The sequence below is a fragment of the Gymnodraco acuticeps genome, unplaced genomic scaffold (assembly GCF_902827175.1).
Source record: "Gymnodraco acuticeps unplaced genomic scaffold, fGymAcu1.1, whole genome shotgun sequence".
Lineage (NCBI taxonomy): Eukaryota > Metazoa > Chordata > Actinopteri > Perciformes > Bathydraconidae > Gymnodraco > Gymnodraco acuticeps.
The window spans coordinates 293,706-319,893 of NW_022992090.1; the positions used below are offsets into that span (position 1 = coordinate 293,706).

The window sequence follows — 26,188 nt, forward strand, 5'->3', positions numbered from 1 at the left end:
ATTTTTGTTGTGGAATCAATTAATTTCTTTCTTTAAAGGCAAAAACATGAAAAAGCTAAGAAAAAAAAATATTGAATACAATATATTTGGAGCAACTTAATTTATAAATGGTTGTCAACTTAAAAACGTGTATCCCGAATGATGGTAATTAAGTACATACAACTTAAAATTCCTTTTAAATCATACGGTAAAACTAGTTGGAACAACTTAATCTTTTGAGTAATCAACTTAAAAACTTGTGTTTATGCTACCAATTATTAAGTAAGTGGTAATTAAAAACACCTCTGATTGTAGAGGAAAAGCCTTCTCCCCTAACTCAAATAACTTTGTTGCTTTAAGACAATTTCATTAGAAGTTGTCTTAACTCAATAAACATCGATGCAAACTGTAGCGTTGATTTTCTTTGTTCATTTCATTTCATTTCATTTCAAACCTTTATTTAACGAGATTGGTCCCATTGAGATCATAGATCTCTTTTTCAAGGGAGACCTGCAGCATATAGGTTCCACATGAAACATAAAACAATAAAGGACATTATACATTATATTTACAGGATACATTTACATAGTTATAGACATTTACAAGTGCCCATAGTATCAACAAGCATTTCATTTAGCCTAGCTTTAAAAACATGCAGAGGAATGAGATTGCTCAGTTTCAATTCTTGCTGAAGATTGTTCCAAGCAAGTGGAGCTGCGCACATAAAAGCTGTCTTACCTAAGACAGTCCTTGCTCTTGGCACATCTAACAATACTACATCATGCGATCTCAGACAATAGCTGCTTGCAACTCTCTGTGTTATCAGAGAGCAGATGTAATACGGGAGTTTACCCAACAAAGCTTTATAAATAAACGTGTACCAATGACTGAGCCTCTTTACAGTAAGTGATGGCAAACCTGCCTTGGCATACAGGGTACAGTGATGAGTAAGTGCTTTACAATTTGTGACAAATCTCAGTGCGCTGTGATACGCGGCATCTAACTTGTTCAGGCAATAGGCAGGTGCATTCATATATAACAAATCACCATAGTCCAGCACAGGTAAAAAGGTCACAGTGACTAGCCTTTTCCTGGCTTCAAAAGAGAAACAGGACTTGTTTCTGAAAAAGAAACCTAGTCTAACCCTTAGCTTTTTAAGCAGGTTATTTACATGAAGTTTAAAAGTAAGACAATCATCAAGCCAGATACCTAGGTATTTATAACAGGTAACCACTTCAAGTACTTGTCCTTGCATAGTAACAATATCCAAAACAGGCTCTGGTGTCTTTTTAGCTTTAGAAAATAGCATTACCTTGGTTTTATCAACATTTAAAAGAAGCTTAAGCTCAGAGAGCTGAGTCTGAATAATGTTAAAAACAGCCTGTAATTTAACACCAGCCTCCTTAATGGAGGGACCTGCACAGTACATCACGGTATCGTCCGCATAGAAATGTAAAGTAGCTTCATTCACATTTTCACCTAAACTGTTGATGTATATGGAGAATAAAAGTGGACCTAAAACAGAACCTTGAGGAACACCATTAGCAATGTTTAACCACTCAGAAGACAGCCCATCAAAGTGAACACATTGGGACCTTTCAGAGAGGTAGTTCACAAACCAACCCACTGCATGGCTGGATATGCCAATACTGAGTAGCCTCTGCTTTAAGATGCGATGATCGACGGTATCAAACGCTTTGGAAAGGTCAACAAATAGAGCTGCACAACTCTGCTTATTATCTAAAATACTCGTAATGTCATTCACCACTTTCATTGTGGCAGTGATGGTGCTATGTTGCTTTCTGAAGCCTGACTGATTTGTTGAGCCAAGGCATTTGTTTTTAGAGTGTACCTTGTCATGGAATCGGACACATTTGATGTTGTCAAAGACGTTGAGAAGGTGAGCCTGGATGGTGTGGGAATCAGACGCCTGGCCCAGGATTTCCAGCAGGGCAGGGTCAGAGACAAAGAAGAAACGAGGAAACAGCAGACGCTTCTTCTCCAAATAGCTGTTTATAAAACAGAATTGTAAAAAAAGAAAATGTTACCTTTTATATTTTGTCTCAAGGCATCTTGTGTTTGAAAGCATAATACACAGGACAGTAGTTGGCAGCAAAGCATTCTCTGCCTTTTGAATACTGTTTGAACTACTCTCACTTCAAGCCTTCATATGTTTTGAGATGCAAGTTGTTTAAGATTTTACTCCTTTTTACCCACCCTGTAAGTGACTTCTGGCAGATCTCCAGCTGTTCGAGGAGGTGAGGAAGCAGCTGTCCCATAGTCTCATCCCCCACACAGGACTGTACTACATTGGGCATCTCGTGGGCTCGCATCATGATCTTCACCCATGATTTGTCGATGTTGGAGAAACGTTTTGCTTCCTAAAAAAGGTTGAGAGAATATAGGAGGCTGTATTTATTTATTTTCTTTTTACTAAAATCCAGTTGCAATGCAAAAACCACACTCATATGAACAGACAAAATTCACCTTAGGCAGCTGTTTAGCAATGTCTCCGCCCACAAACACAGCCTCCAGGTAGATCCAAAGGTTCTGGACGGTCATCCAGTTTTCTATGATATCAGTGGTGTTGGAAAGATTCTGAACCCACTTCTGAATTTGGGCTTTGAACGGGGTGTTGTACCTACGACATAGATGACATGCATGTAAGCTTAACATTATGTCACACACAGTTTGTATGATTGTGTCAACAAGGCAGTCAAATACATGACCACACCTGTTGCTCATGAGAGACCCCAAAACCATCAGGCTGTCCTCCATGCTGGTAATGATCTCTGATGTACTGTCTCCTCTCAGTAGTAGTTCCCCGCGGGTTTTAAAGTTGGCAAACGTAAAGGTCTTGTTGTCCCACTCAGCGATCACCTGCTTCAGCTTCTGCTCAATATCACGCTCTTTCACCGCACTGATACAGATATCCTGTGAAAAGACGCATAAGTGGTGTTGACAGATTTAATGGGCTATATGGAAATGATACTAGAACATCAATCTGGGGCCAATTTGAAGGCAATGTGTGAGAGAGGGAATTAAAGTGAGTCATATTGTGTTAAAGTGTAGATTATACCTGTGTACATTCCATCAAAAACAAATAAAATCCATTTTTGAAATTAACTCACTGTATGCTATAGAAATACAAACACTTTGTAGCTTTCTCTTGGCCTGCATAGGAAGCCTAAAATGCATTCTTACCTCAATCTCCTCCTTATACTTGAGCAGAGGAGCCTCCATGATGTTGCGTAGCTTGAATGTCTCAGTTTCCACCTCAAAGGCATGGCCAGTAACCTTAGCACAAACAGAATAGATTTGTTGTTCAAATTACTGTATATGTCAAGAAAACATTTACTATTATGATGTTTGTTATTGTTACATAAGTTTAACAGTAGTTGTGATAATATAGTGATGATAGCTAGTAACTGCAGTGGCATGTTCACTGACCTCAGTAATTCTCTTCCAGTGGCGAGTCATCATAGCTTTGTTAGTCATGAGTTCCAGCAGGGGGCAGCACTCACTGAATTCATCTATTGTTTTCTTCAAGTCCATGAAAGCCTGCCACTCTTTTAGAGCACGGGGCAGTTTGCGACACCTGGTAGTTAAAGAATACAATCAGCAACAAACTCATGGTAAATACCTAACTTTTCACATTTGAAATGAACTCTGCAGTTAATGTGCATCCATTTGGGACACATCTGCACCAGCACTGTTGTACTGTGTACCCAGGCCAGAGTAACACTTCTTAAAATTACAAGACAGCATTTCTGCAATCGAAAGGAGTTGAACTGTCTTATATAACTAACACATCAGCAGATTCCTTATGACTGCTCAATGCATACAACCTTCAACTGGTTTCACACTGCCAGGAGGACACCAAGGTGAGAAGCATATCAAAACACTTTTTACCTCTAGAATGAAAACCTTGAATCAGAAGCTGATGCACAATAAATATACCCTTGTAGAGGAGAGAGTGCAACATCAGGGCAAGGACATTTTAGTCCAGATAGGAGAGGGCTGATGTTGGGGGTCGAATAATAGACCATATATAAAATAAAAAAGTGCCAGAAGGTGTTAAAACTTCACTGTGAACTAAATGAAGAATACACATTACTGTCACAGTAGACAAAACTGTCTAACCTCGTCTGAAAGTCCAGTAGTTCATTATTGATCTTCTCAATATGGATGTCAGCCCAGAGGATATCATAGTAACCATTGACTGTTTCAATGACATTGTTGTAAAGGCCGTACAACTTCTGCAGCAGAGCCAGCTGCTTCCTAATCTCCAACAGCTGGGGATGCTGGGTGACAGGAAGTCCAAACAGCTCCTCTCCACCTGTGTAAGTGATGTACTTCCTGAACAGGTTGTCAAATCGATTCTAAAGAGGAGAAGAATGGCAACAAAATATCCCAAATCAAAACAGGACTTCAAATGACATGTGTCTACAGGTTACACTGTTGTTCAACTATTGTAGATTAAGTACAACATATTACAGATATGTCATTTGGAATCATTGAAATATACAACATGAAATAATTTTTTTTAAATGATATCCTTCTTTGATCAGTTATCCTGAAACTGGCTTTGTAGGCAACCAGGTCATTTTTCAGACCCAAAGAACTAACACATTTGATGAAAGACTAAATCAGGAACTCAGCTATCATGCTAAACTCATATTGTCAATAACAAACCTGGAACATGATGAGTCTATCGCTGGCATCCTGAGGAGCTAGCCCCACCACCATGGGGCCATCCTGAGGCAGAGGAGAAAAAGTAAGTCCATGGGTACATCCCTACTCCTTTTTTTGTTGATAATATATTTCTAACGTTATTGCTAAACCTCCAGTTAATGACTTGATACTGCAGTCTCATAAATTGCAGAAGTTGTAAAAGCCTTAAAGCATTAAGTGTTTAGGGGTGTGCATTTGCATCTTGCATTTTATGTCTGTACTTTCATTTACCTTGTCATACTCCTGGTAAAAGTGTTGACAGTCTTCCACGAAGGTCTCCACATTGCTGACCAGCTCTCCTCTGAAGTTGGGCTGCAGGGCCACCAGCTCGTTCTGTACCTCCGTGGTCCGGGACAGAAGCTTCTCCCAGGTGTAACGCAGCGTATCCACCTTATCGGCCTCCTCTTTTGCCACTGACAGGTCATATTTATGAAGCATGGCATAGGACTCCTGTGAGAAGGGAAATATATACAAAGTCAACTGAGATATAAAATCAAATACAATTATAAATAAAGCATTGGCAAGTTATGAAACATTTATGTGAAGTTTCAATTACTGCATTTCCTCTGCATTGCTATTGCACTTTTGACAGAGCACAAACTATAGGCTTACATAAACATTACTGAAAGGCAACATGTACTGTGACCTTCATTTATACACATTGCTATTGAAACTCAACTGCTATATACTGTACACATGAATTGCATTCATGTAGACTACTGAAAATGTTTATTCTTATTCACACTGTGCGCATTTGTGTGAAAAGACAGGGGGCCATCAACCACCAGGCTGTATGACAGACCCAATGCCGTGTTTACCTCTGTAGGACCGACTTTGAAATCAATAGATATTTGATGCTCTCTGATCTCCTTTAGAGATGCCATGGCGATGCGAATGTCATCCAGGTCTTTGATCTGCCGATTCAGTTTCTTTCCCGCTTCATCAACAAAAGCAAAAATCTGCTCCATGTCTGAGCGATATTTCCTGTTACAGTACCGTCCGTAGTCCACCATCCAGTTCTTGGTTTCAGCGGTGAGGGACATCTTCAGGTCCGCTGTTAAAATGAAATACATGTGAGCATGTAGAGATCTGTGATCTACTTTTATTTCAAATCAGTGTTTTCTTTAGACACGTATTGCAGCTGAATCTAACCTGTGAATAGAGCCAAAGCTCCTACAGTAATGTACTCTGGTTCAGAGTTTATTTCCAGCTCCAGATCTCGATAGAAAATAATCTGGCTCTCAAACTCTGATAGCAGGGGACTGCCCTCGATGAATCTGTGAAAAATCAAAGGTGTACTGATGTAATGCTGGTTTTGGCTGGCATTGACTTGACACATACAAAATAAACAGTTTCTTAGTGATAAGAGTCAGATATTAAAACCAGTAAGTCATTCAATTTATCATACTTTCGCATGGTGTCTTCACGGTCCTTTCTCCAGATGTGATGGTAACGGCTAAAACGATCCAGAGCAGTCATCACTTCCTTTACAACAAAAGAAAACATAAGTGACATGAGAAATGGGAGGCAGTAAAAAAAGAAGTATTTAAATGTTGTATAAGATGACAAGGTCATTTATCTTTTTGGGAATTTCCAAAACGAACAGATACAGACAATGCACATTTTCAGTAGAAAAAAATTGTTGAAGCAGATAGTGTTATGTTTTGCATGGGGCTTTTGTTGTTTTTGTGTTTTACTTGTTGTGTGCTCCTTTTACCCCTCACTACTCTGTCTTTCTGTCTCTGCAGGGCTGGTGTGTGACAGGGGGGCGTGGCTGGTTACTCCTGGCTGCAGATGAGGCACACCTGTCCCCACTCACTTGATTACCTGCTCTTTAAGAGCCTGGCCCTCACCTCACTTCTCTGCCAGAGTATTTTTCATGCTGTCCCGCGGTCCGGAGTGCCTTTCTGCAGCCTGGAGTCTTTTGCAGTTGTTTAAGGAGTTCTTTTTTAGTTTTGATCGGAAACGTTTTCCCGCAGCTTTGTTTTGAATTACTACGGCCAGCCAAGCTCCCTGTCGTCAGTACCTGCCTTGGATTACTTGGTGAAATAAACTCTTTGAAACTTTATTTTTGTTCAGTCTCTGTTTTGGTGTCCCAGTAGTATCTAACCGTCACAGAATACTCTGGCCAATATGGACCCCGCAGAGAATGAGAGACTCAGGGAAGCGCTTGCTGCTCAAGGGGCAATGATAGGGCAACATGACAGAGCTCTGCAGAAAGTTATGGAAGCGATTCGGGATTTAACCGCCGGTGTGACCAACATCGGAGGCCGTATGGAACAGGTCGCAGCACATCTCTCCACACTCCCGCTGACTGCCGATGCTCAAGCTACAGACCCTGCTCCTCCACCTCAAGCTGATCCGGAACGACAGCCCGGCAATCCTCGTAAGCCCTTTATTCCCAAACCCATCAGGTATTCAGGAGATTTAGGGTCTTGTAGTCAGTTCTTATACCAGTGTAGTCTTGTGTTTGAGCAACAGCCTTTCACTTATGCCACTGATAGAACTAGGGTTGCTTTCATCATGAGCCTACTGAGTGAGAAAGCAGCAGCATGGGCCCTTGCCATATCTAGCAGCAACTCGCCTATTAGTCAGTCTCTGTCGTCTTTTACTGCAGAGATGCGTAGAGTGTTTGATCATCCAGTGAGGGGGAAGGAGGCTGGTAAAAGACTCCTTTCACTCCACCAGGGTTCAGGCTCAGTTGCTGATTTTGCTATTGATTTCCGCATTCTTGCAGCTGAGAGCGGTTGGGGAGACATGGCTTTGCTGTGAATTTTTTATAAAGGGCTTAATGAGGAGTTAAAGGATGAACTAGCTGCTAGGGATGAAACCTCCTCCTTAGAGGAGTTGATTTCTCTAGCGATACGACTAGATAACCGCCTCCGCGAGAGGCGTAGGGAGAGATCAGGAAAGCATAGCTCCACCTCCTTTCCCCCTCCGTCCAAGTTTCCTAGTCGGCCGGCATTTTCTGGACCTTCTCGCCATCCTCCTGACTCCGGGCCTCCCAGACCTTCTCCAGCTACCCAGGTCTCTCCCTTCTTTATGGAGGAGCCCATGCAGCTGGGAAGGATGACGCTTACTCCATCAGAACGTCAACGCCGTCTTCGTCAGAGACTCTGCTTCTACTGTGGCCAGGCTGGTCACGTCAGCGCCGGTTGTCCCTCTCTGCCAAAAGACATGGCTCATCAGCGACAGGGGGAGCACTGATGAGCCACACTTCTATCAACTCAGCCTCCTCCAACCGCATCCCAGTCAAAGGTACTATTTCCTGGTCTCAGAACTCTGTTCCGCTGCAGGTCTTGATTGATTCTGGTGCGGATGACAATTTCATTGACTCTGACTTTGTGATGCAGTCTAAACTCCCTTTTGAGCCTCTTCCAGAACCTAAGGATGTGTTTGCCTTAGATGGGAGACTCCTAGCCCAAGTCACTCACCGTACTGCTCCAGTTTCCCTCAAGATCTCTGGCAACCATCACGAGATAATCTCCCTGTACCTTATCCCCTCACCCATGTCGCCACTCGTTTTAGGTTTTCCGTGGTTGAAGCTCCATAACCCCCACATAGATTGGGCCAACTCGTCTATCATTAACTGGAGTTTATTCTGTCACTCTCATTGCTTACACTCTGCTGTACCTCCCACAGTTACTAGAGCACCGGACCCCCTCAAACCCATTGATCTCACCTCTATACCCCCTGAATATCACAGTGTCAAGGAGGTTTTCAGCAAGGACCACGCACTATCCTTGCCGCCTCACCGGCCCTACGATTGTGCCATAGATTTGCTCCCTGGCACCCCCTTTCCGTCTAGTAAACTGTACAATATCTCTAGGCCAGAGAAGGAGGCCATGGAGAGTTACATCTCTGACTCACTCGCTGCTGGGCTTATTCGCCCCTCTTCATCGCCTATGGGCGCAGATTTCTTTTTTGTGGACAAGAAGGATAAGACCCTACGCCCTTGCATAGACTACAGAGGGCTTAATGAGATCACAGTCAAGAACAAGTACCCCCTTCCACTCATAGACTCAGCCTTTGTTCCCCTTCATGAAGCCACCATCTTCACTAAGTTGGATCTTCGCAATGCGTACCACTTGGTGAGAATAAGGGAGGGGGATGAGTGGAAGACTGCATTCAATACTCCCAGGGGACATTTTGAGTATTTAGTAATGCCTTTTGGGTTAACGAACGCACCTGGGGTTTTTCAAGCTATGATTAATGATGTATTGCGTGACATGTTAAACAGGTTTGTTTTTGTGTACCTTGATGACATCCTTATCTTCTCTCGCACTCTTCAGGAGCATGTCCAGCATGTTAGGCTGGTACTGCAGAGACTTCTTGAGAACAGACTGTACGTTAAGGCTGAGAAGTGCGAGTTTAATGCCTCTTCTGTGAGTTTCCTGGGTTTTATCGTCGACAAGGGACAATTAAGGACCGACCCCGCCAGGGTCCAAGCAGTGACCGAGTGGCCCACTCCCTCTAACAGGAAGCAGTTGCAAAGGTTTCTGGGCTTTGCAAACTTTTATAGAAGGTTTATTCGGGACTATAGTAGGGTAGCAGTGCCTCTGACTAAACTCACCTCTGTCAAGTTGCCTTTTGAGTGGTCTCCTGCAGCGGAGGCAGCTTTTGTAAGACTGAAATGTTTGTTTTCCACTGCTCCTGTGCTCTCTCATTCTGATCCAGGGGTCCAGTTTGTGGTGGAGGTGGATGCCTCTGATTCTGGAGTGGGGGCAGTTTTATCCCAGCGTTCCCCCGCAGACCAGAAGCTCCACCCTTGTGCGTTCTTCTCTCGTCGGCTGACCCCTGCTGAGAGGAATTACGACGTTGGTAATCGGGAGTTGCTGGCAGTGGTTCTGGCCCTTCAAGAATGGAGGCACTGGCTGGAGGGAGCCAACCATCCTTTTATAGTATGGACGGACCATAAGAATTTGTCTTACCTTCGCTCTGCACGCAGGCTCAACTCACGCCAGGCTCGGTGGGCTCTCTTCCTGGGACGGTTCAACTTCACCTTGACCTACCGGCCTGGCTCCAGGAATGTGAAGGCCGACTCCTTGTCCCGGCAGTTCGCTTCCCCAGTGGAGGACTCAAGAGATGCAACCATTCTGCCATCTTCCTGTGTCGTGGGAGCAGCTAGATGGGAGATTGAAAGGGTGGTCTAGGAGGCCCAGGAGGACCATCCAGCGGCTCAGGATTGTCCACCAGACCGGTTGTTCGTTTCCCCCAATGTTAGATCTCCAGTGCTCCAGTGGGGACACACGTCCAAAGTTGCCTGCCATGCAGGTTTTCATCGGACCTTGGCCCTTATTCGACAACGCTTCTGGTGGCCCACTATGTCCGCAGACACAAAGGAGTATGTCTCAGCTTGTTCCGTCTGTGCCCGCAGCAAGGCCTCACATCAGGCCCCCGCTGGCCTTCTTCGCCCACTTCCCATTCCCCACCGGCCCTGGTCCCACATTGCGGTGGATTTTGTGACTGGTCTCCCACCATCAGACGGGAACGACACTATTCTGACCATCGTTGACCGTTTCTCGAAGGCTGTGCACTTCGTCCCCCTGCCTAAACTACCTTCTGCCCTTGAGACTGCCACTCTTCTCACCCAGCATGTTTTTAGGCTGCATGGTATCCCTCAGGATATTGTTTCAGACAGGGGTCCGCAGTTTTCCTCCCAAGTTTGGAAGGCCTTTTGTCGGGCATTGGGGGCGTCGGCCAGTTTGTCCTCTGGGTACCATCCCCAGACCAATGGCCAGACGGAGCGGGCAAATCAGGATCTAGGAACGGCTCTTCGTTGTGTTGCCTCTCGAAACCCAGCCTCATGGTCTCTTCATCTGCCATGGGTTGAGTACGCCCACAACTCCCTGGTGTGCTCTGCCACGGGTATGTCACCCTTTATGGCTTCCAACGGCTTCCAACCTCCCCTTTTCCCGGTTCAAGAGAGAGAGGTGGCAGTTCCCTCGGTACAGGGGCATCTTCGGCGAGCCCGCAGAGTCTGGCGTGAAGCCCGGGCAGCTCTTACCCGCACCTCCGCCCGGAACCAGAGGATGGCGGATCGTCATCGACGACCAGCTCCAGATTACCAACCAGGCCAGAAGGTTTGGCTTTCCTCCCGTGACATCCCTCTTCAAACGGATTCTCGGAAACTCACTCCCAGGTACATTGGACCTTATGAGATAGAACGGGTCATCAATCCTAGTGTGGTTAGGCTTAAGTTGCCTCTTGCCTTGAAGGTGCACCCCACTTTTCATGTGTCACTCCTTAAGAGAGTTTCCTGCAGCCCTCTTTGCCCTCCGACCAAACCCCCTCCACCCCCCCGGCTCATCGACAACCACCCGGCCTTCACTGTACGGAGGTTGCTGAAGGTTCGTAGGTGGGGCCGTGGATACCAGTATTTAGTGGATTGGGTGGGGTATGGGCCAGAGGAGCGACAATGGGTTTCTCGCTCGCTCATTTTGGACCCAAAACTCTTGAGAGACTTTTATGTCCGTTTCCCGGATAGTCCTGGTAGGCCGCCAGGAGGCGTCCGTTGAGGGGGGGGGTAATGTTATGTTTTGCATGGGGCTTTTGTTGTTTTTGTGTTTTACTTGTGTGCTCCTTTTACCCCTCACTACTGTCTTTCTGTCTCTGCAGGGCTGGTGTGTGACAGGGGGGCGTGGCTGGTTACTCCTGGCTGCAGATGAGGCACACCTGTCCCCACTCACTTGATTACCTGCTCTTTAAGAGCCTGGCCCTCACCTCACTTCTCTGCCAGAGTATTGTTCATGCTGTCCCGCGGTCCGGAGTGCCTTTCTGCAGCCTGGAGTCTTTTGCAGTTGTTTAAGGAGTTATTTTTTAGTTTTGATCGGGAACGTTTTCCCGCAGCTTTGTTTTGAATTACTACGGCCAGCCAAGCTCCCTGTCGTCAGTACCTGCCTTGGATTACTTGGTGAAATAAACTCTTTGAAACTTTATTTTTGTTCAGTCTCTGTTTTGGGGTCCCAGTAGTATCTAACCGTCACAGATAGGGAATAATACATACGTACAAACGTGTACCTTTTTGGTGGAGCTGATGGAGGTGCTGAGAACAGACACTAGTTTCACTATCTCCTTGTTCTCAGACACACTCTTGCAGTAGTTTCTAGCTTGGAATGGGATAGCCTGGATCACAGATGCTGACATATCTGAGGTGCTGTCATCTGAAAGAGTTAAGAGTAAAGAATCTTTGTGTGATTTGTGAATGTATCAGACATAAATTAACCTAAAAAAAACCGTAAAACGCTTTTAATGTTTGTGTGCATGAAATACCTAAAATCTAAATCACTCTCTTCTGATCAATAACTTGATCACAAGAGGTTTTTTAAATAATATATGTGATTCTCATGTGTTTATAATGTGTTAATATCCAACTTTTCTCTTAGAAAAAATAAAGATCAGCCTGATCACCCATTTTCATGTTACACAACATTACCTCTAAGTTAACCGGGGTGCAATGTGACTGAAATGGCTGCTTCGCCCAAATTAGATTTTTAAATCTCTTTTGTTTAAACCTCTTCCTTTCAAAGCCACTGACATCTGGTTGACATTTCAATCAACACATCTCCATAGCTCTCTGTGCTCATAGTCAGAGGGGTTTTGCTCTGCTGAACTGTGAAATAAGGAGATCTGATTATCAAGTGACTGTGGTGCAGTAGCTAATAATTAATGTTCTGGTCCACATGTTGGGAACACTATGGAGAAATCAGTCTGCAGTCAGTGTTGAGTTGTTGAACTCCTGAGGAAAAGATGGGTAAGGTCTTGTGTCCTCTCATACCAGCCAGGCTCCTGTAAGTGGTTGATCCATCCTCTGATTCACTCTCAGAACTGTCCTGTTTCAGAGCAGCCATCCGCCTCTCGTTCATTTTTCTCTGCAAAAGGGAAACATAAGTATTGAAAACACTATAATAGACATGTTTTTTTGTGTGTCAGAATTTTAAATCCATCACTTGTCAGAAATCATTGCCTCCTTCATCAGATCAAACTCACCTTGGAGATCCTCTCTTTGCTCCACTGACCAACTCCTTTGCTGACGCTGACTACACACTCTACAGCCCGGTTTAGAGCCTGTTGGACCTCCTCCAAAGCAGGAACCATGGCGATGTTAGGAATGGAGAGGGTCACATCTACTCTGAAGATTGCTTGCTGACCGCTGCTTTTTACACGTGAGTCACTCTCAACTACGAGTGGACAGAAGAAAAGCTCTGGTAAAACATGGTGTGAGCCAAAAATGTACCTTCTCTTGTCCACTGATCTTATGAGCTCAGTGGACATAATTGTCTACCACACTAGATAGATTCATTGTACCTAATTACATGGGGAAAACGAGGATAATCTTAACATTATTTGATAATAGTTTTGCCTCCCAAAAGAATGTCACTTGGACCCACCCAAGAAATGCATGAGTGAGGAGGCGTGGATGCGTTTGCGTAGCATCTCCAGGGTGTTGCGCGTCAATCTGAGTAAAGCATCCACATTGCGGTGGTTGAAGTAGGAAAGGAGCTCCTGGGCTTCTTCCTCCATCACTTCCATCAAGTCCCTCTTCTTCTTCCTCCTCACCAACGGAGAAGAAGGGCCAACGCTGGCAGGAGGCAGCAAGGTGTTTCTAGAGAAGAGACGGCCCTCTGACCGGCATTCATCTTCACCTGAGATGCAAAAGGTGACATATTACTATTCTGCACATAAACTCCTTTAGCCACGCCTTTAACATATGACAATACTAGCTGAAACTTGATATATATATATACAGACACTTATACAGGATCCCTATTTATCAGTATATGGGCTTGAGATTGAAGTCTTACCTATTTCTAAAGATATATGTTAGGCATAGGGGGTTAAAATGATAAAGTTATACAAATTGTATTAAAGTATCCAAATTTGATCACAAAAGGAAAACGTGAGTATACCTTCACTATCAAGGTGGTCTATGGTCTTGCTCTCAGCACAGCTTTCTTCCTCGACCTTCTCCAGCTCCTCTTTCTGATTATGGTCAAACTCCAGCAGCATGTTGATCAGTTCATTAGCAGCCTCTTCCACTAGTGAACTCTTAGTGTGGAGACTCTGGGCTTGTCTTATGCACATATCCTATACAAATATAACATAAACATGAATTATGCTATAAGAAGGGTAGTGCACAGCAGCATATCATAGCATATTATAGGACAGATTTTTTCAATATACCAAGGGCATGATTTTGAACATGAAAATGACATGAGCACTGCTTAATTATTTTCAATACACTTTAATCAACCCTGCATACAGAACTGTAATTATGTTATCTGGGCACAAAATCCAATAATGTCAGGTTCAATTTCTGTCAGCGATTTATACACAAGAGTGGACATCCTACTGGTTGGGATTTTCATCATTCAATATGTACATAACATCATTGTTATTTACACTATATTGCTTTGTCTGCAGTCAGTCACTGACATCATAACTTTGTGGTGATATCTTAGCAGCTAGTTCATAAAATGAATAATCATGATAGATGACCTGTGGCCTTGACTGATAAATGAGCCACCGGGTGCTCATCCACACGCTTTTATGAATGTGATTACATTTTTTTGTTTGTCATATCATCTTTCATAACACACGGGGTGGGATGTTGTATGACTTAGAAGATGGGTTGGTGAAAATGTAATAATTACAGGCTAATATTGTTATTTTATTCAAAGAGACTATGTATTTATTTACCCTGGTGGTCTGAACAAACTCCTCACAGGTGACTGGTTCATCCTCTGGCAAGACACACAATGTGGATGCACTCATCTCCTGCAGTACCGCATCTATCCTAAACTCCACCAAGTCATTCACCCTGTCCATCGTCAGCTCCAGGTTCACTGAAGAAGCAAAATAAAGTGAAGCAGACAGTGACAGTGGACTAGTGATGGGAATTCCGGCTCTTCTTGGATCATTTGGCTCGGCTCACCAAGAAGAGCCGGCTCTTTCGGCTCCCAAACGGCTCTTCAGTTTACCACATATTATACCTTTTAATTCAATCAAATGTAGCCCTATTTTGACTAATGATTTATATGTGTACACATATATCACTTAAATTATTCAATACATCCTTTGTACTGAAGTATTCTAAAGTAAAAATTACATATTTAATGTAAATGATTTGCTGTGGCCAATTGTTTTCATTGCATTTACAGACCCATGTAACTCTATACCACCCAATGAATGCATTGACTTGCTTGTAGAACCACGCTACACAAAACAGATAGCAACACCTATAAAAACTATTTTAAAAAAGAGGCTACTGTATTGACCTATATAAAATATATAAATATAGTTGTTTTTTCAAAATACCAAACAGATCCTGCATTTTAGCCATGCCTCATTTCGCTCTATTTGCTCTTTCCAGCGCTGTTTTTGCAGGGGGCTGATTCTGTGAGCTGCAGCTGACCACGCCCCCCTGCATGAGAGGGGAGCGTGCTCTGAGATCAGCTGCTGGGCTGTCAGAAGAGGGGGAGAAAAAGAGATCTCCGTCCTCCGTGTTGTATTCTTATAGAAGTAAGAAGAGAAGTAATGGGGCAGAAACCCTCCTTTTTACGCAGCGGTCCAGACATAGACATCAAACGGCGACACATATTCAGTGTGCAGTTACTTTGGCATTAGGGCAGGGATATCTAGATATTTTCCAAGTTTTGACATAATGAATTGTGCTACTTTTAAAGCAAGCAACGATGTTTTCAAATCTGTAATCAAAAAGCTCCTCAAAAACACTATCGAAGCGGTTCCTGCCGTTGCTACGTTAGTTCAAACAGTAACAACGGACTATTTTTCTTAGCGGATGCATGTCAATTTAAATCAATACATAAAACTATTTTTTAAATCAATAAAATCATTTTCTAAATCCATAAAAGCATTTCAATTAATATTGGGAGTCATGTCGTTACTTTGTTGAGAATGTGGCCATGTAATAAGCGGGGAAATGTGCACATTGCACAATGTGCCTTCATGCCGATCTAGATCCCTCCGCAAAAAACAAACAAAAAAAACGGCTCGTTCGCGGGCGAGAGCCGGCTCCCGTCGTTCACTTAAAAGAGCCGGCTCTTTGAGTGGACAAGTTGGCAGGCATTGGAAGGGAGGGGTTGAGAGAGTGGAGCATAGAGCGACAGAAAAGAGTATGCAAGTTACTAAAGACAAGAGAGAACGATAGTTACGGCTGTAACTACGGTTCTATGAGTCCCGGATGACCGCCAGAGGCGGTGCTTTAAGCACTGGATATGTCCATCGCGCGCATGCGCAGCTCGAGTACCAATAACAACAAAGTCACCTGTGACCCACGTGACACCGGCTATATCAGCCGGTGTCGTCAGAGGATCTGTTCCCAGAATCTTCTCGCGAGCACACAAGAATTCTGAGTGACAGGGAACTCTGGCGGTCATCCGGGACTCATAGAACCGTAGTTACAGCCGTAACTATCGTTCTATTTCGTCCCTACTGACCGCCAGAGGCGGTGCTTTAAGCACTGGATGACTTATACCAACAATGTCATGAAGAATCCAAGCCCTTGCTCACCACTGGAAACAGCGGAGCTCGGCAAAAGGACCACGCCCAAAGAATGGGGAGTGGCGACATTGACCTGATGACAACTGGAGAATGTGCCAGAAGACGCCCACGACGCCGCGGCGCAGATGGTCTCCAGGGGCACCACCCTCAGGGCAGCCCAAGATGTTGAGATGCTCCTTGTAGAGTGGCATTTTCAGCCTGATGGCAGGGGGCGGCCACTGGCCCCGTAAGCCTGTGAGATGGTATCGACAACCCAGTGGGGCAGCCACTGGTTAGAGGGCATAACCTCCTTTAGTGCCGCCAGGGCAAAATCAAGAGTTGTTCCTACTGCCGTATACAGGCAGTAGCCTTAATATACGCCCTTTGGGCACCCCCAGGGCACAGCAACTTCGACGTGCCGTACTCCTGAATGTCAAAGCGTGCCAGCTGGGCAGGCTGATTGAAGTGGGTATGTGGAAGGACCACGGGCAGGAATGCCACATTTGCCCAAAGGGCAACGCCTGAGAGTCCCACCTCGGGCATGTATTGTTTATGGAGAGGACATGCAACTCCCCGACTCGCTTCCCTGAGGCTATGGCAAGCAGAAATGCTGCCTTCGTGGGCAGCCACCTAAGCCCCCCCCTGGGCCACGGGCTCGAAGGGAGGAGATGATAGGGCATCCGGCAGCAGGGGCAGGTCCCAAGCCGGAGCCCTCGGGGTGCTAGGGGGACGCTGCCGTAAAGCCCCTCTCATAAAGAGGGACACCGACCTGTGGCACCCCGCCGTGGCGCCGTCGACCCGAACATGTCGGGCAGAAATCGCAGCCACATAAATTCAGAGTGGAGTGAGAACGTCCACTATCTAGAAGGGACTGTTGTCTAAGCAACAATGTACATGCTGTCCCCAAGGAACACGCACATTCTTGCCCCCCAGTTGGGGTAGAAAGTGCGTGAGTGCAAGCTGCACAGCCCGAAGCTCTAGCACGTTGACCTGGCGCGCACTCTCCTGGGCAGACCGCTGACCCTGAACGGTCCTGCCCTGCCGCACTGCACCCCACCCTGAGAGACATGCACCTATGGTGCTGGTCTCCTAGCGGGATGGGATGGCGCCCATGGGCACGCCCACTAGGAGATAGGCCCTGCCCCTCCAGCGTGACAGAGAGTGGAGGCAATGCTGCAACACCCTGACTTCCCTGTGCCTGTGCCACTTGGCGTCCAAGTGAAGGCTGTTCAGCCACATCTGCATGGGGCGCAACGACAGCGGGCCTAAGGGCTCAGCGGCCGAGGCAGCTGCCAGTCTGCCCAAGGGCCGGAGGAACTAAATATAAGGCACCATCTTGCCCGGCCCACATGGAAGTAGGCTTCCCTCAAGTCCACGGTTGAGAATCACTCCACCTGTGCATATGCAGTGGTCAGCATATAGAATGGCAGCACCTTCGGGAATCTGTTGATTCCTCTGAGGTCCAAGATCGGGCGAAATCCGCCGACTTTCTTGCTCACGAGAAAGTACGCCGAGTAGAACCCCCTGGGCTAAGCAGAGGGTCTTACTGGCTTGATTGCGTCCTTGGACAGAAGGACGGACAACTCTTGGGCCAGAGCTAGGGCCCCTGCCGGATCGCTGACGACTGTCAATTAGACCCAGCCGAAGGCTAGGGGCCGGAGCTGCGGTCCGTACCCCTGGGTTAAGGTGAAAACCACCCAAGGGACGGAAGTACAGACCGCCCAGTAACTGAGCTGCTGCTGGGAAAGCAGCCGACGACCGCCCCCGGGATTTCAGGGCCCAGCCCCCCGGTCCCTGGAGCCTCTTGGGAGGCGCCGGTAAGGCTCTGGGGCACAAGGCCGCCTGGAAGGCGGGCGACCTGGGGCACGAAAGTCATTGGGTCGCGCCGCTAAGACCTCTGCAGATCACCCCTGTAATCCGGCAGCTGAGTGCGGCTGCTAGAGCGGCCCCTGGGCCTGCTGGGAGTGGGCACAGGTCTGCGAAGACCCGAGAGCTGCTGCGTGGTCTGCCTAGCTTGGGCGGCACGCTCCAGTGCCTCCAGGGCAGCTGACCTAAACAGCTCCCCTGGCTCAACTGGTACGCTACGGAGGACTCTCCTACATGCCTCCGTTAGTGGTGACCTGGCGACGAGTCTGTACCAGCGACAAGGCGTCCTCATACAGAGGTGCGTCAACCGAAGGAGGTGCGTCAGCCGAAGGAGGTGCGCCAACCGAAGGAGGGGCGTCAACAGAGGGGGGGGGGGGGGGGGGGGGGACAGGCACACATGTTTAAGACCAGATAATTAGCTTCTAAAGAAGAGAACAGCACAGACCCGTAGTTACAGCAGTAACCATGGCCAGTGCTCACACGGCATATAACCGTAGTTACAGTAGTAACTATGGCCAGTACTTACACAGCATAGAGCCGTAGTTACAGTAGTAACTCTGGCCAGTACTTGCACGGCTTGGAACCGTAGTTACAGTAGTAACTATGGCCAGTACTTACATGGCTTGGAACCGTAGTTACAGTAGTAACTATGACCAGTACTTACACAGCATAGAGCCGTTTATGGTATTGACTATGGCCAGTACTTGCACGGCTTGGAACCGTAGTTACAGTAGTAACTATGGCCAGTACTTACGGCTTAAAACCGTAGTTACAGTAGTAACTATGGCGAGTACTTACACAGCATAGAGCCGTAGTTACGGTATTGACTATGGCCAGTACTTACACGGCTTGGAACCGTAGTTACAGTAGTGATTATGGCCAGTACTTACGGCTTAGAACCTTAGTTACAGTAGTAACTGTGGTCGGTGCCTAAAAGTGTCAGCCAAACGGCTGCCCACTAGATAATATAATATTGGGAGGATGAAATCCTCCTTAATGGCCACACATGCAGAGCACACAGCACACACAGTGAAGATTGTTCTCTGCATATCGTCCTAGTGCTAGGAGTCTAGTACTAGGAGCAGTAAATACAACGATATAGCGCTACTGCAACCATACCATGCGTTTACCGGGAGCGGGAGCGAGAGCACTGCCCTCACCGGCTGAGTTAAATAATGAAGCTTAACAGTAGATGCAAGGTGTTAGCCAAGCGGCTGCTGCTAACAATCAAGCAACCAAGTCAGAACACAATGTTAAGACCAGATAATTAGCTTCTAAGAAAGAGAACAGCCCGCATAGAACCGTAGGCCATGGTTACAGTAGTAACCGCACATGCGGAGCACACAGCACCCGCAGTGAAGATGTTCTCTGCATATCATCCTAGTGCTAGGAGTCTAGTACTAGGAGCAGTAATACAACGATCTAGCGCTACTGCAATCAAACCCTATGTTACCGGGAGCGGGAGCACTGCCCTCACCGGCTGAGCTTAAGCTCAACAGCAAGCTTAAGCTTAACAGCAAGGTGTTAGCCAAGCGGCTGCTGTTAACAATCAAGCAACCAAGTCAGAACACAAATGTTAAGACCAGATAATAGCTTCTAAGAAATAGAAAGTACTTACCTTACTCTCTGCATCTAAACGAAAAACGGGTTTAAAATATGACACTCTGGGCTTTCCATACTAAATTGAATGAGGGACACAGCCAAAGCTGGGACTCAAATGCTAATGATAGCTCGGGCACAACGCCACAAGCAGAACTTTCAAAAGAGCATAAGGGCAACTTTATGGGAGAGGAAGCGGGAACACTGTCGTCACCAGAAAGTCCAAGCCAAACAAAAAATAAGACAGCAATCAGGACAACTTGGCTGGGAGAGGGTGCAGGGACACAGCCATCACCAGTAACAAGCTGACACGAACCTGTCTGTCGAGGCTCTGCACAGCGCACAGCCGGCCACAGCTCCTGGAGGACAAGTTAAAAACCCGTAGCTCCGACTGTCAGTCACGAAGCTACACGCGGCCAGCTGCTTGCAGTGCAATCCCTCAGATCATACGTTCAAACCTGAACGCTGTAGGCTACAAAAATGTAGCCACGGTACCCTCGAGAGGGTACCGTGAAGATGAGGATGAAAGGAACAGATCCTCTGATCCTCTGACGACACCGGCTATATCAGCCGGTGTCGTCAGAGGATCTGTGGTCCTTCACGTGGGTCACAGGTGACTTTGTTGTTATTGGTACTTGAGCTGCGCATGCGCGCGATGGACTAAAGCACCGCCTCTGGCGGTCAGTAGGGACGAAATAGAACTCACACAAGCAGCAAGTACACACTCAATTAATGTTAATCCTATCAGAAGCTGTCAGCATGTGGGTTATTGATTTGGCGAGATATTTTGCTTACCCAAAGCCTTGTCAATACGGCAAATGTACTTGTCTATGTTCATAGATGTCCAGTTGATTGAGGTCAATCCCGGCTGTATAGCCTCATCCACCTGTGAAATCAGTAATGTATGAGGATGCACTTTGAACACTACCTCTTTTTGTCAAAGATTCACATATCACATGTTAGTGTTACATAAATAACTTAAAACAATGAAAAAGCAGCTAAATGTGCTCTACCAGTCCTTAAAGTCTACACAACAGTAACACACAGAAGGACCCTTTGCCTAGATCAGTGCACATTTTTGGCTTGTGGCCTCCTAAAATGACATATAAAATAGTGAAAATAGGCAAAATTGGTTTCAGAGACAGACAGGATTGTTGTATTCATCGCTTCATCAAAGGCTAATGCACACAATATGTATTGTTTCACCGGTAAAACCCAGACAACGTTGCGTTATCATTTCAACCGGAATAATAAGCTAACAAATACATTTTACGGAAGCTATGCTAGCATACATTTTGCTAACCTAATTAGCCTATTATAAAACGTGTTTACCCAGTGAAAAGGTGTTTCACTTATAGAAAGCTCACCTGAACCTAAAATGAATGCAGTCACTTTAATCCTCCATAAACTCAGTGTCGCTTTTTTTCCTATTCTTCTTCTTCTTCGTATTTCCAATTATTACCGCCAATTTAAATGTATTCTACGGTGGCCCTGAAGTGCAAGACACCACAGCATTTCACAAAACGCTACAGCATTTCACAAAACGCTACAGCATTTCACAAAACGCTACAGCATTTCACAAAACGCTACAGCATTTCACAAATCACAAACAAGAAGTGTTCTCCCTAAAGGAATACCCTTTCCGTCCAATGTGAAATACTGTGGTGTTTTCTGAAATTATGTTGTGTTTTCTGAAATGCTGTGGCGTTTTCTGAAATGCTGCAGTGTTTTGTGAAATGCTGTGGTGTTTTCTGAAATGCTGTAGTGTTTCCTGAAATGCTGTGGTGGCTTGCACTTCAGGGCCACCGTAGTATTCCTTCCTATCCATTATGCAACCAAAATGTTTCAATTGTGCTATTAAACACATGTAAGTGCCTAAAATGCACACTTCTAAGTCTCGAGGTCCATCTTAAAATACAAGAGGACTGTACAGAAGGGCAGGGCCACATTTCTAAAATGATTAATTAAACAGGAATTGGGAACACCTGGGACCGAAGGAGTTGGCTAATTACACACCTGTGTTCCAACCGTTCCAACACTGAATTAAAATAGTTAAAAAGAATGTGTATTTTTTGTCATACCTTTCTAGAGCCCTAACCTTTTCTGTATTCTTAAAGTCATAGAACTATTGGACATTTGATTATGAACACAAATCCTTACAATAATAGGCCAACTATATATTGGGCAGTTGTACCTTTAATTAGAATGTGTCAATACATACAAAACACACAAAACATATAGTCATATGTAATAACAACCCAGTCTCAGGCATTTTGTATTATAGTCAAGACATTTATTCGTGTTCACCAACACGATTTCCCCCTTTTTTCCTGTCACACAGAACGATTTTAAAAGCAATGTGTGTTATTTAGAAAAGAATAACAAATTAGAAGGAAAAAAAGATTTTAAAAATACAGATTTCAGTATTCTGAGGCTCTGAGCCCCATTTATTTTCCTCACAGACGGCAAAAAAAGTCCGACATTATACGATTTAAAATGTAGGCACGAAAACATACTACCAATAGAAATACATTGCTTTTAAAATCGTTCTGTTTGACACGAAAAAAAAGGGGGAAATCATGTTGGTGAACACGAATCAATAGATTAAATGTCGTGACTATAACACGAAATGTCGTGAGACTGGGTTGGTAATAACGACTATACAATATATAATAAAAACAAAATAATTACAGTATAAACTTTGAATTATATCATAATAATATTGTATTTAATTTATATAGCGCTTTTCAAAATACACAAATACACTTATATCCACACCAGATCTTACCTTAGCAACATGTGGCATTGCCAGCTGTTCAAAAGCACTCTGAATCTTAGCCCGCACTCTTGTGTTCTCACTCAACACTAACTGTAAAGGGAAATATATGATTACAGTTTGTATGCACTGACAATATTTGCTTTGTTGAGAATACTTGCATTCCAACTTCAATCACAAGCTTTTTTTATAGTGTATGTTTCATGTTATGCTTTTTAATATAGGCTACATATGAAAAATGACATGGTCCTTATATTTATTCATAATGTCTTAATATGACCTACTTAAGTTGTATGTATTTGCTCAAGTGTAAAACTGTGTTAAATAGTATCAACCTGTAATCTGTTGTAGTTCCTTTTCAGGGTGTCCTGTCTCTGCTGCAACAGAACAGCAAATGGTGGTATCTCCAAATTCATCTTTGTCATGCAGTTCGCCTCCCTTATCTGGGTCAGAATCTCTGGGTCAAAGTTTACAAACAGCTCCCCTGTCTGTGGAGACCTGACGAGCAGAGAGGCCTGCAGGCCAACCCGGGCAACCTCCATCTGGGCAGGATGTGTCAAGGTGGGTTGGGTAGTTTAGTGAGGACAGGAAAGAGACAAAGAAAAAGGGTAAAAGGTAAAAATGGTGTCGACATGTATAGTATGTGCATGTTGTAGGCCTATTTGGACTATACATTTTAATGGTACTTATGCATCCCTCTACCTTTTGCATCCAGCTGTGATGGTAGAGCATCTCAAACTCCAACAGGACCATTGCTACCCTGTTAAAGTTCCTAATGACCCTTTTGGCCTCTGGAGTGGAAAGAACACCAGGATGCTGAGCAAGGACAGAATGATAAGGTATTACTTTAGAAGGAAATGCACTGACAATTGTACTGTTAGTTAACAAAAACATCGCATTGGCAAAGACACAATTCATAGAGGAAGACGTTCAATTGTACCTGTTGGAAGAGATCCATGGGACCCTGGATCCTGCTTGACAGCTGTCGAGCCCACATGATACGACCCGCCACAAGGGGCATGTCTCGACCAATCGGAGGCTCCAGTTTCTGCTTCATGTAGATACGGGAGATCATTTCAATGTCCCGGCCATAGTTCTGCAGAATACGCTGGTACTTCTCATCAATGCCGAGGTCTGGGATGCCCAATCTGTTTTTTAGTGAGCCAGAAAATAGTAGAATGCTTTAATACATTAATAGTGAATAATATAATTAACACTAAAAGGGTACTCTAGCAATTATATCCAGAAATACCTTTCTTGTGGCATGACATTTTGACTTTTTATTGCAGGAAACACACACATGTAATTATTAACAATTGGAAAATGTCTTAAGATGCACGGATCCTGGAACAGGCACATCTTTCACATGCAGCGACTATGCAATTATTACACCAGTGTTTAATAACACAACATTTCCACAAAATAAACTGTCTTTTTAGAGTCCTGCTGTGTTTTTCATTTTAGCCATTCATTTAGTACTGGTTTAAAACTGAGATGCGATGTGTATTAAATGTGCAATAAACGATCACAAATTAGTTGTGGAATAGAGGATTTGTTGTTTCTACTGAGAACCAGATTGAAAATACTTGTTAAGATAAACATAAATAATTTACCTTTCAAATTTCTTCAGCACACTCAGAGCTCGCTCTGTATTTTGAATTTTTTCAAAGGTGCTATCCATGAAACTCTTCAGCTGATTCTGGAAGGACCAAAGGAAAAAACATCTTTATTAAAAAGACAGTGAAGTGGAACTTTTGAAATACAAATGAACATTCCCAGTAATTGCCTAATTAAAGTTGTTCTCAGTATGTTGTGGATGTGCAGTGCCTTGCAAAGGTACCAATCATTGTTTTTTGTCTCTTGTTGTAACATTACAACCGGAAATTCAATGGGTTTTGTTTGGATTTGATGTTTAGTGCATATTCATGCAAGGCATAGGTGTGAACATAATGAGCTCAATCCCAATATTGGTCTCTATAACTTCAATCCGAGCAGAGCCCTAATCACTATAATAACAGAAACAATTATGTCTGTGTGAAGGCCTATACATTGTACTGTACCATATAGAGAAAGTTGTGTCTGTAATATTTGACTTACGTGTAGCTCAGAGGTGCTTTTGCAGAATTCTTCATAGTCAACATCAAAGTCAGTTCTTCTCTGGTCTAGGAAACTGTAGTGTTTTTTCTTCATGTTCAAAACAATAGCCTATCACACACAAAAACACAGGCATGCAAGCACATTATGTACAACTACTTAGCTTTATAAGCCTCTAAACATTTTGCATAATGGTTTTGCTGTAGTTAACCTGAGCTAATAGCTAATAGTGCTGTTCTGTTTTGAACTATTCTTGAATATCATTTTCTTGACCAACTGTGGGTCATTATGTTCGCAATCTGTTTGATTAGTCTAGTAGTTAATCAGGATTTTGAGAATAGCATAGGACAAACAGAGTGCATGAGAAATGTAATACCATATCCTTAAGCTTACCATCAATTATGTATATACTTAACAGTTCACTGTCAACCTCTGTATGTATTTTAATCTCTCTAGTTACTTAGGCCTTGACAGGACGGAATAGAATTACATTCGGTAAACTGGAGGACATGCTAAACATTTGCGTGCAAATTGCAAAAATAACTGAACAATACAAGTCAATAGAGCAACTCACATGAAGAACAACTGATGGAGCAGGTTCTCTGTTTTAATTCCATGCAGTTAGTATTGTCATGTTACTATACAGTGCCAGTACAGTGGTAAAATGTCATGTCTAGCAAATGTACCACTGCATGCCATCAATACCATGAAAATGGGCCATGCACAAAAGAGGTAAAGACTGCAATTATAAATTACCTCCCATTTCCCCTGCATTTCTGCAGTCTGTACATCCAAGGAAGCAGAAACAAACAGACAGCTCACATCAATATACTCTCAGGGGAAAACACAATCTGGTTTTGTAAGTATAATGACTGAAAACATATTTCCCACAACAAACCAAGACAGTGGCAATGACAAGCGTATAGCCTTAAGATGCTGTTTTAAAAATAATGGACCAATGATATTCTCTCTTTAGCTTGACTGGGAAGACGTTTGTTTAAGAATTATTTTCTTAAATTGTCAAATCTATTTATTCCTTCAATTATATGAATTTAAGTAATACAATTAACTATGTTACTTCCCTATTTATTAAAGCCTTTAACATTACTAACCTTTCCCAGTCACTCTCAGTGTACCTCTACAATATATATCAACATTAGGCACTCGTTAGAAGTGGCATTTAATCAGTTAATGGAATGTCGCTCAGAAATATCTTGACAATAATCTGATACCCACTTGAAACCTGGTGGCCATTATCTCCAGTCCTTCTATCTTAGAGTCCTGCAGGGCAGAGTAGGTAGAAATGGTGCTGAACATCTCTAGGATCTTGTTGAGTCGTCGCTGGAATGTGTCAAACTTCCCAAAAATGTACATCTCACTGAAGTCGAACTGTCTCTCTGAGGGAGTCTTTTCCAACTTCTCCTTGGTTTTATGGAAATACCGCTGATACTCCTGCAGCACACGGGTTGACATGAGCAAAACGGTCAACTCTCATTTCCACCCATCCATAGAATTACGATATTTGGAAGTTTGCTAACGTTCCTAACATTATCTCTACCAAGTAATATATTCTGTGGTGGCTTTCAACAAAAAATTGAATGACGACACATTACAGTTTATCATGTCCTATGTCAAATA

At 44.2% G+C, this 26,188-nt stretch overlaps 1 protein-coding gene across 2 annotated transcripts in view; it reads right to left on the bottom strand.

Moving 5' to 3' along the window:
• dnah5 (dynein, axonemal, heavy chain 5) overlaps positions 1–26,188 on the bottom strand; it is a 156,480-nt gene that overhangs the window by 104,638 nt on the left and 25,654 nt on the right. The window contains exons 11-37 of one of the 2 annotated variants that reach the window (XM_034202726.1): positions 25,787–26,002; positions 25,307–25,333; positions 24,554–24,661; positions 24,070–24,155; positions 23,397–23,604; positions 23,159–23,272; positions 22,792–22,998; positions 22,469–22,549; positions 20,476–20,566; positions 14,413–14,558; positions 13,623–13,800; positions 13,104–13,358; positions 12,703–12,893; positions 12,491–12,584; positions 11,734–11,876; positions 6,122–6,198; positions 5,866–5,990; positions 5,532–5,767; positions 4,945–5,163; positions 4,675–4,737; positions 4,123–4,361; positions 3,430–3,577; positions 3,184–3,276; positions 2,714–2,913; positions 2,467–2,620; positions 2,197–2,360; positions 1,832–1,988 (exon numbers count right to left, since the gene is read on the bottom strand). In XM_034202726.1, coding sequence (XP_034058617.1) covers positions 1,832–1,988; positions 2,197–2,360; positions 2,467–2,620; positions 2,714–2,913; positions 3,184–3,276; positions 3,430–3,577; positions 4,123–4,361; positions 4,675–4,737; positions 4,945–5,163; positions 5,532–5,767; positions 5,866–5,990; positions 6,122–6,198; positions 11,734–11,876; positions 12,491–12,584; positions 12,703–12,893; positions 13,104–13,358; positions 13,623–13,800; positions 14,413–14,558; positions 20,476–20,566; positions 22,469–22,549; positions 22,792–22,998; positions 23,159–23,272; positions 23,397–23,604; positions 24,070–24,155; positions 24,554–24,661; positions 25,307–25,333; positions 25,787–26,002 — 4,020 coding nt within the window. The remainder of the gene's footprint in view (positions 1–1,831; positions 1,989–2,196; positions 2,361–2,466; positions 2,621–2,713; positions 2,914–3,183; positions 3,277–3,429; positions 3,578–4,122; positions 4,362–4,674; positions 4,738–4,944; positions 5,164–5,531; positions 5,768–5,865; positions 5,991–6,121; positions 6,199–11,733; positions 11,877–12,490; positions 12,585–12,702; positions 12,894–13,103; positions 13,359–13,622; positions 13,801–14,412; positions 14,559–20,475; positions 20,567–22,468; positions 22,550–22,791; positions 22,999–23,158; positions 23,273–23,396; positions 23,605–24,069; positions 24,156–24,553; positions 24,662–25,306; positions 25,334–25,786; positions 26,003–26,188) is intronic. The other variant, XM_034202727.1, reaches the window with a different exon arrangement.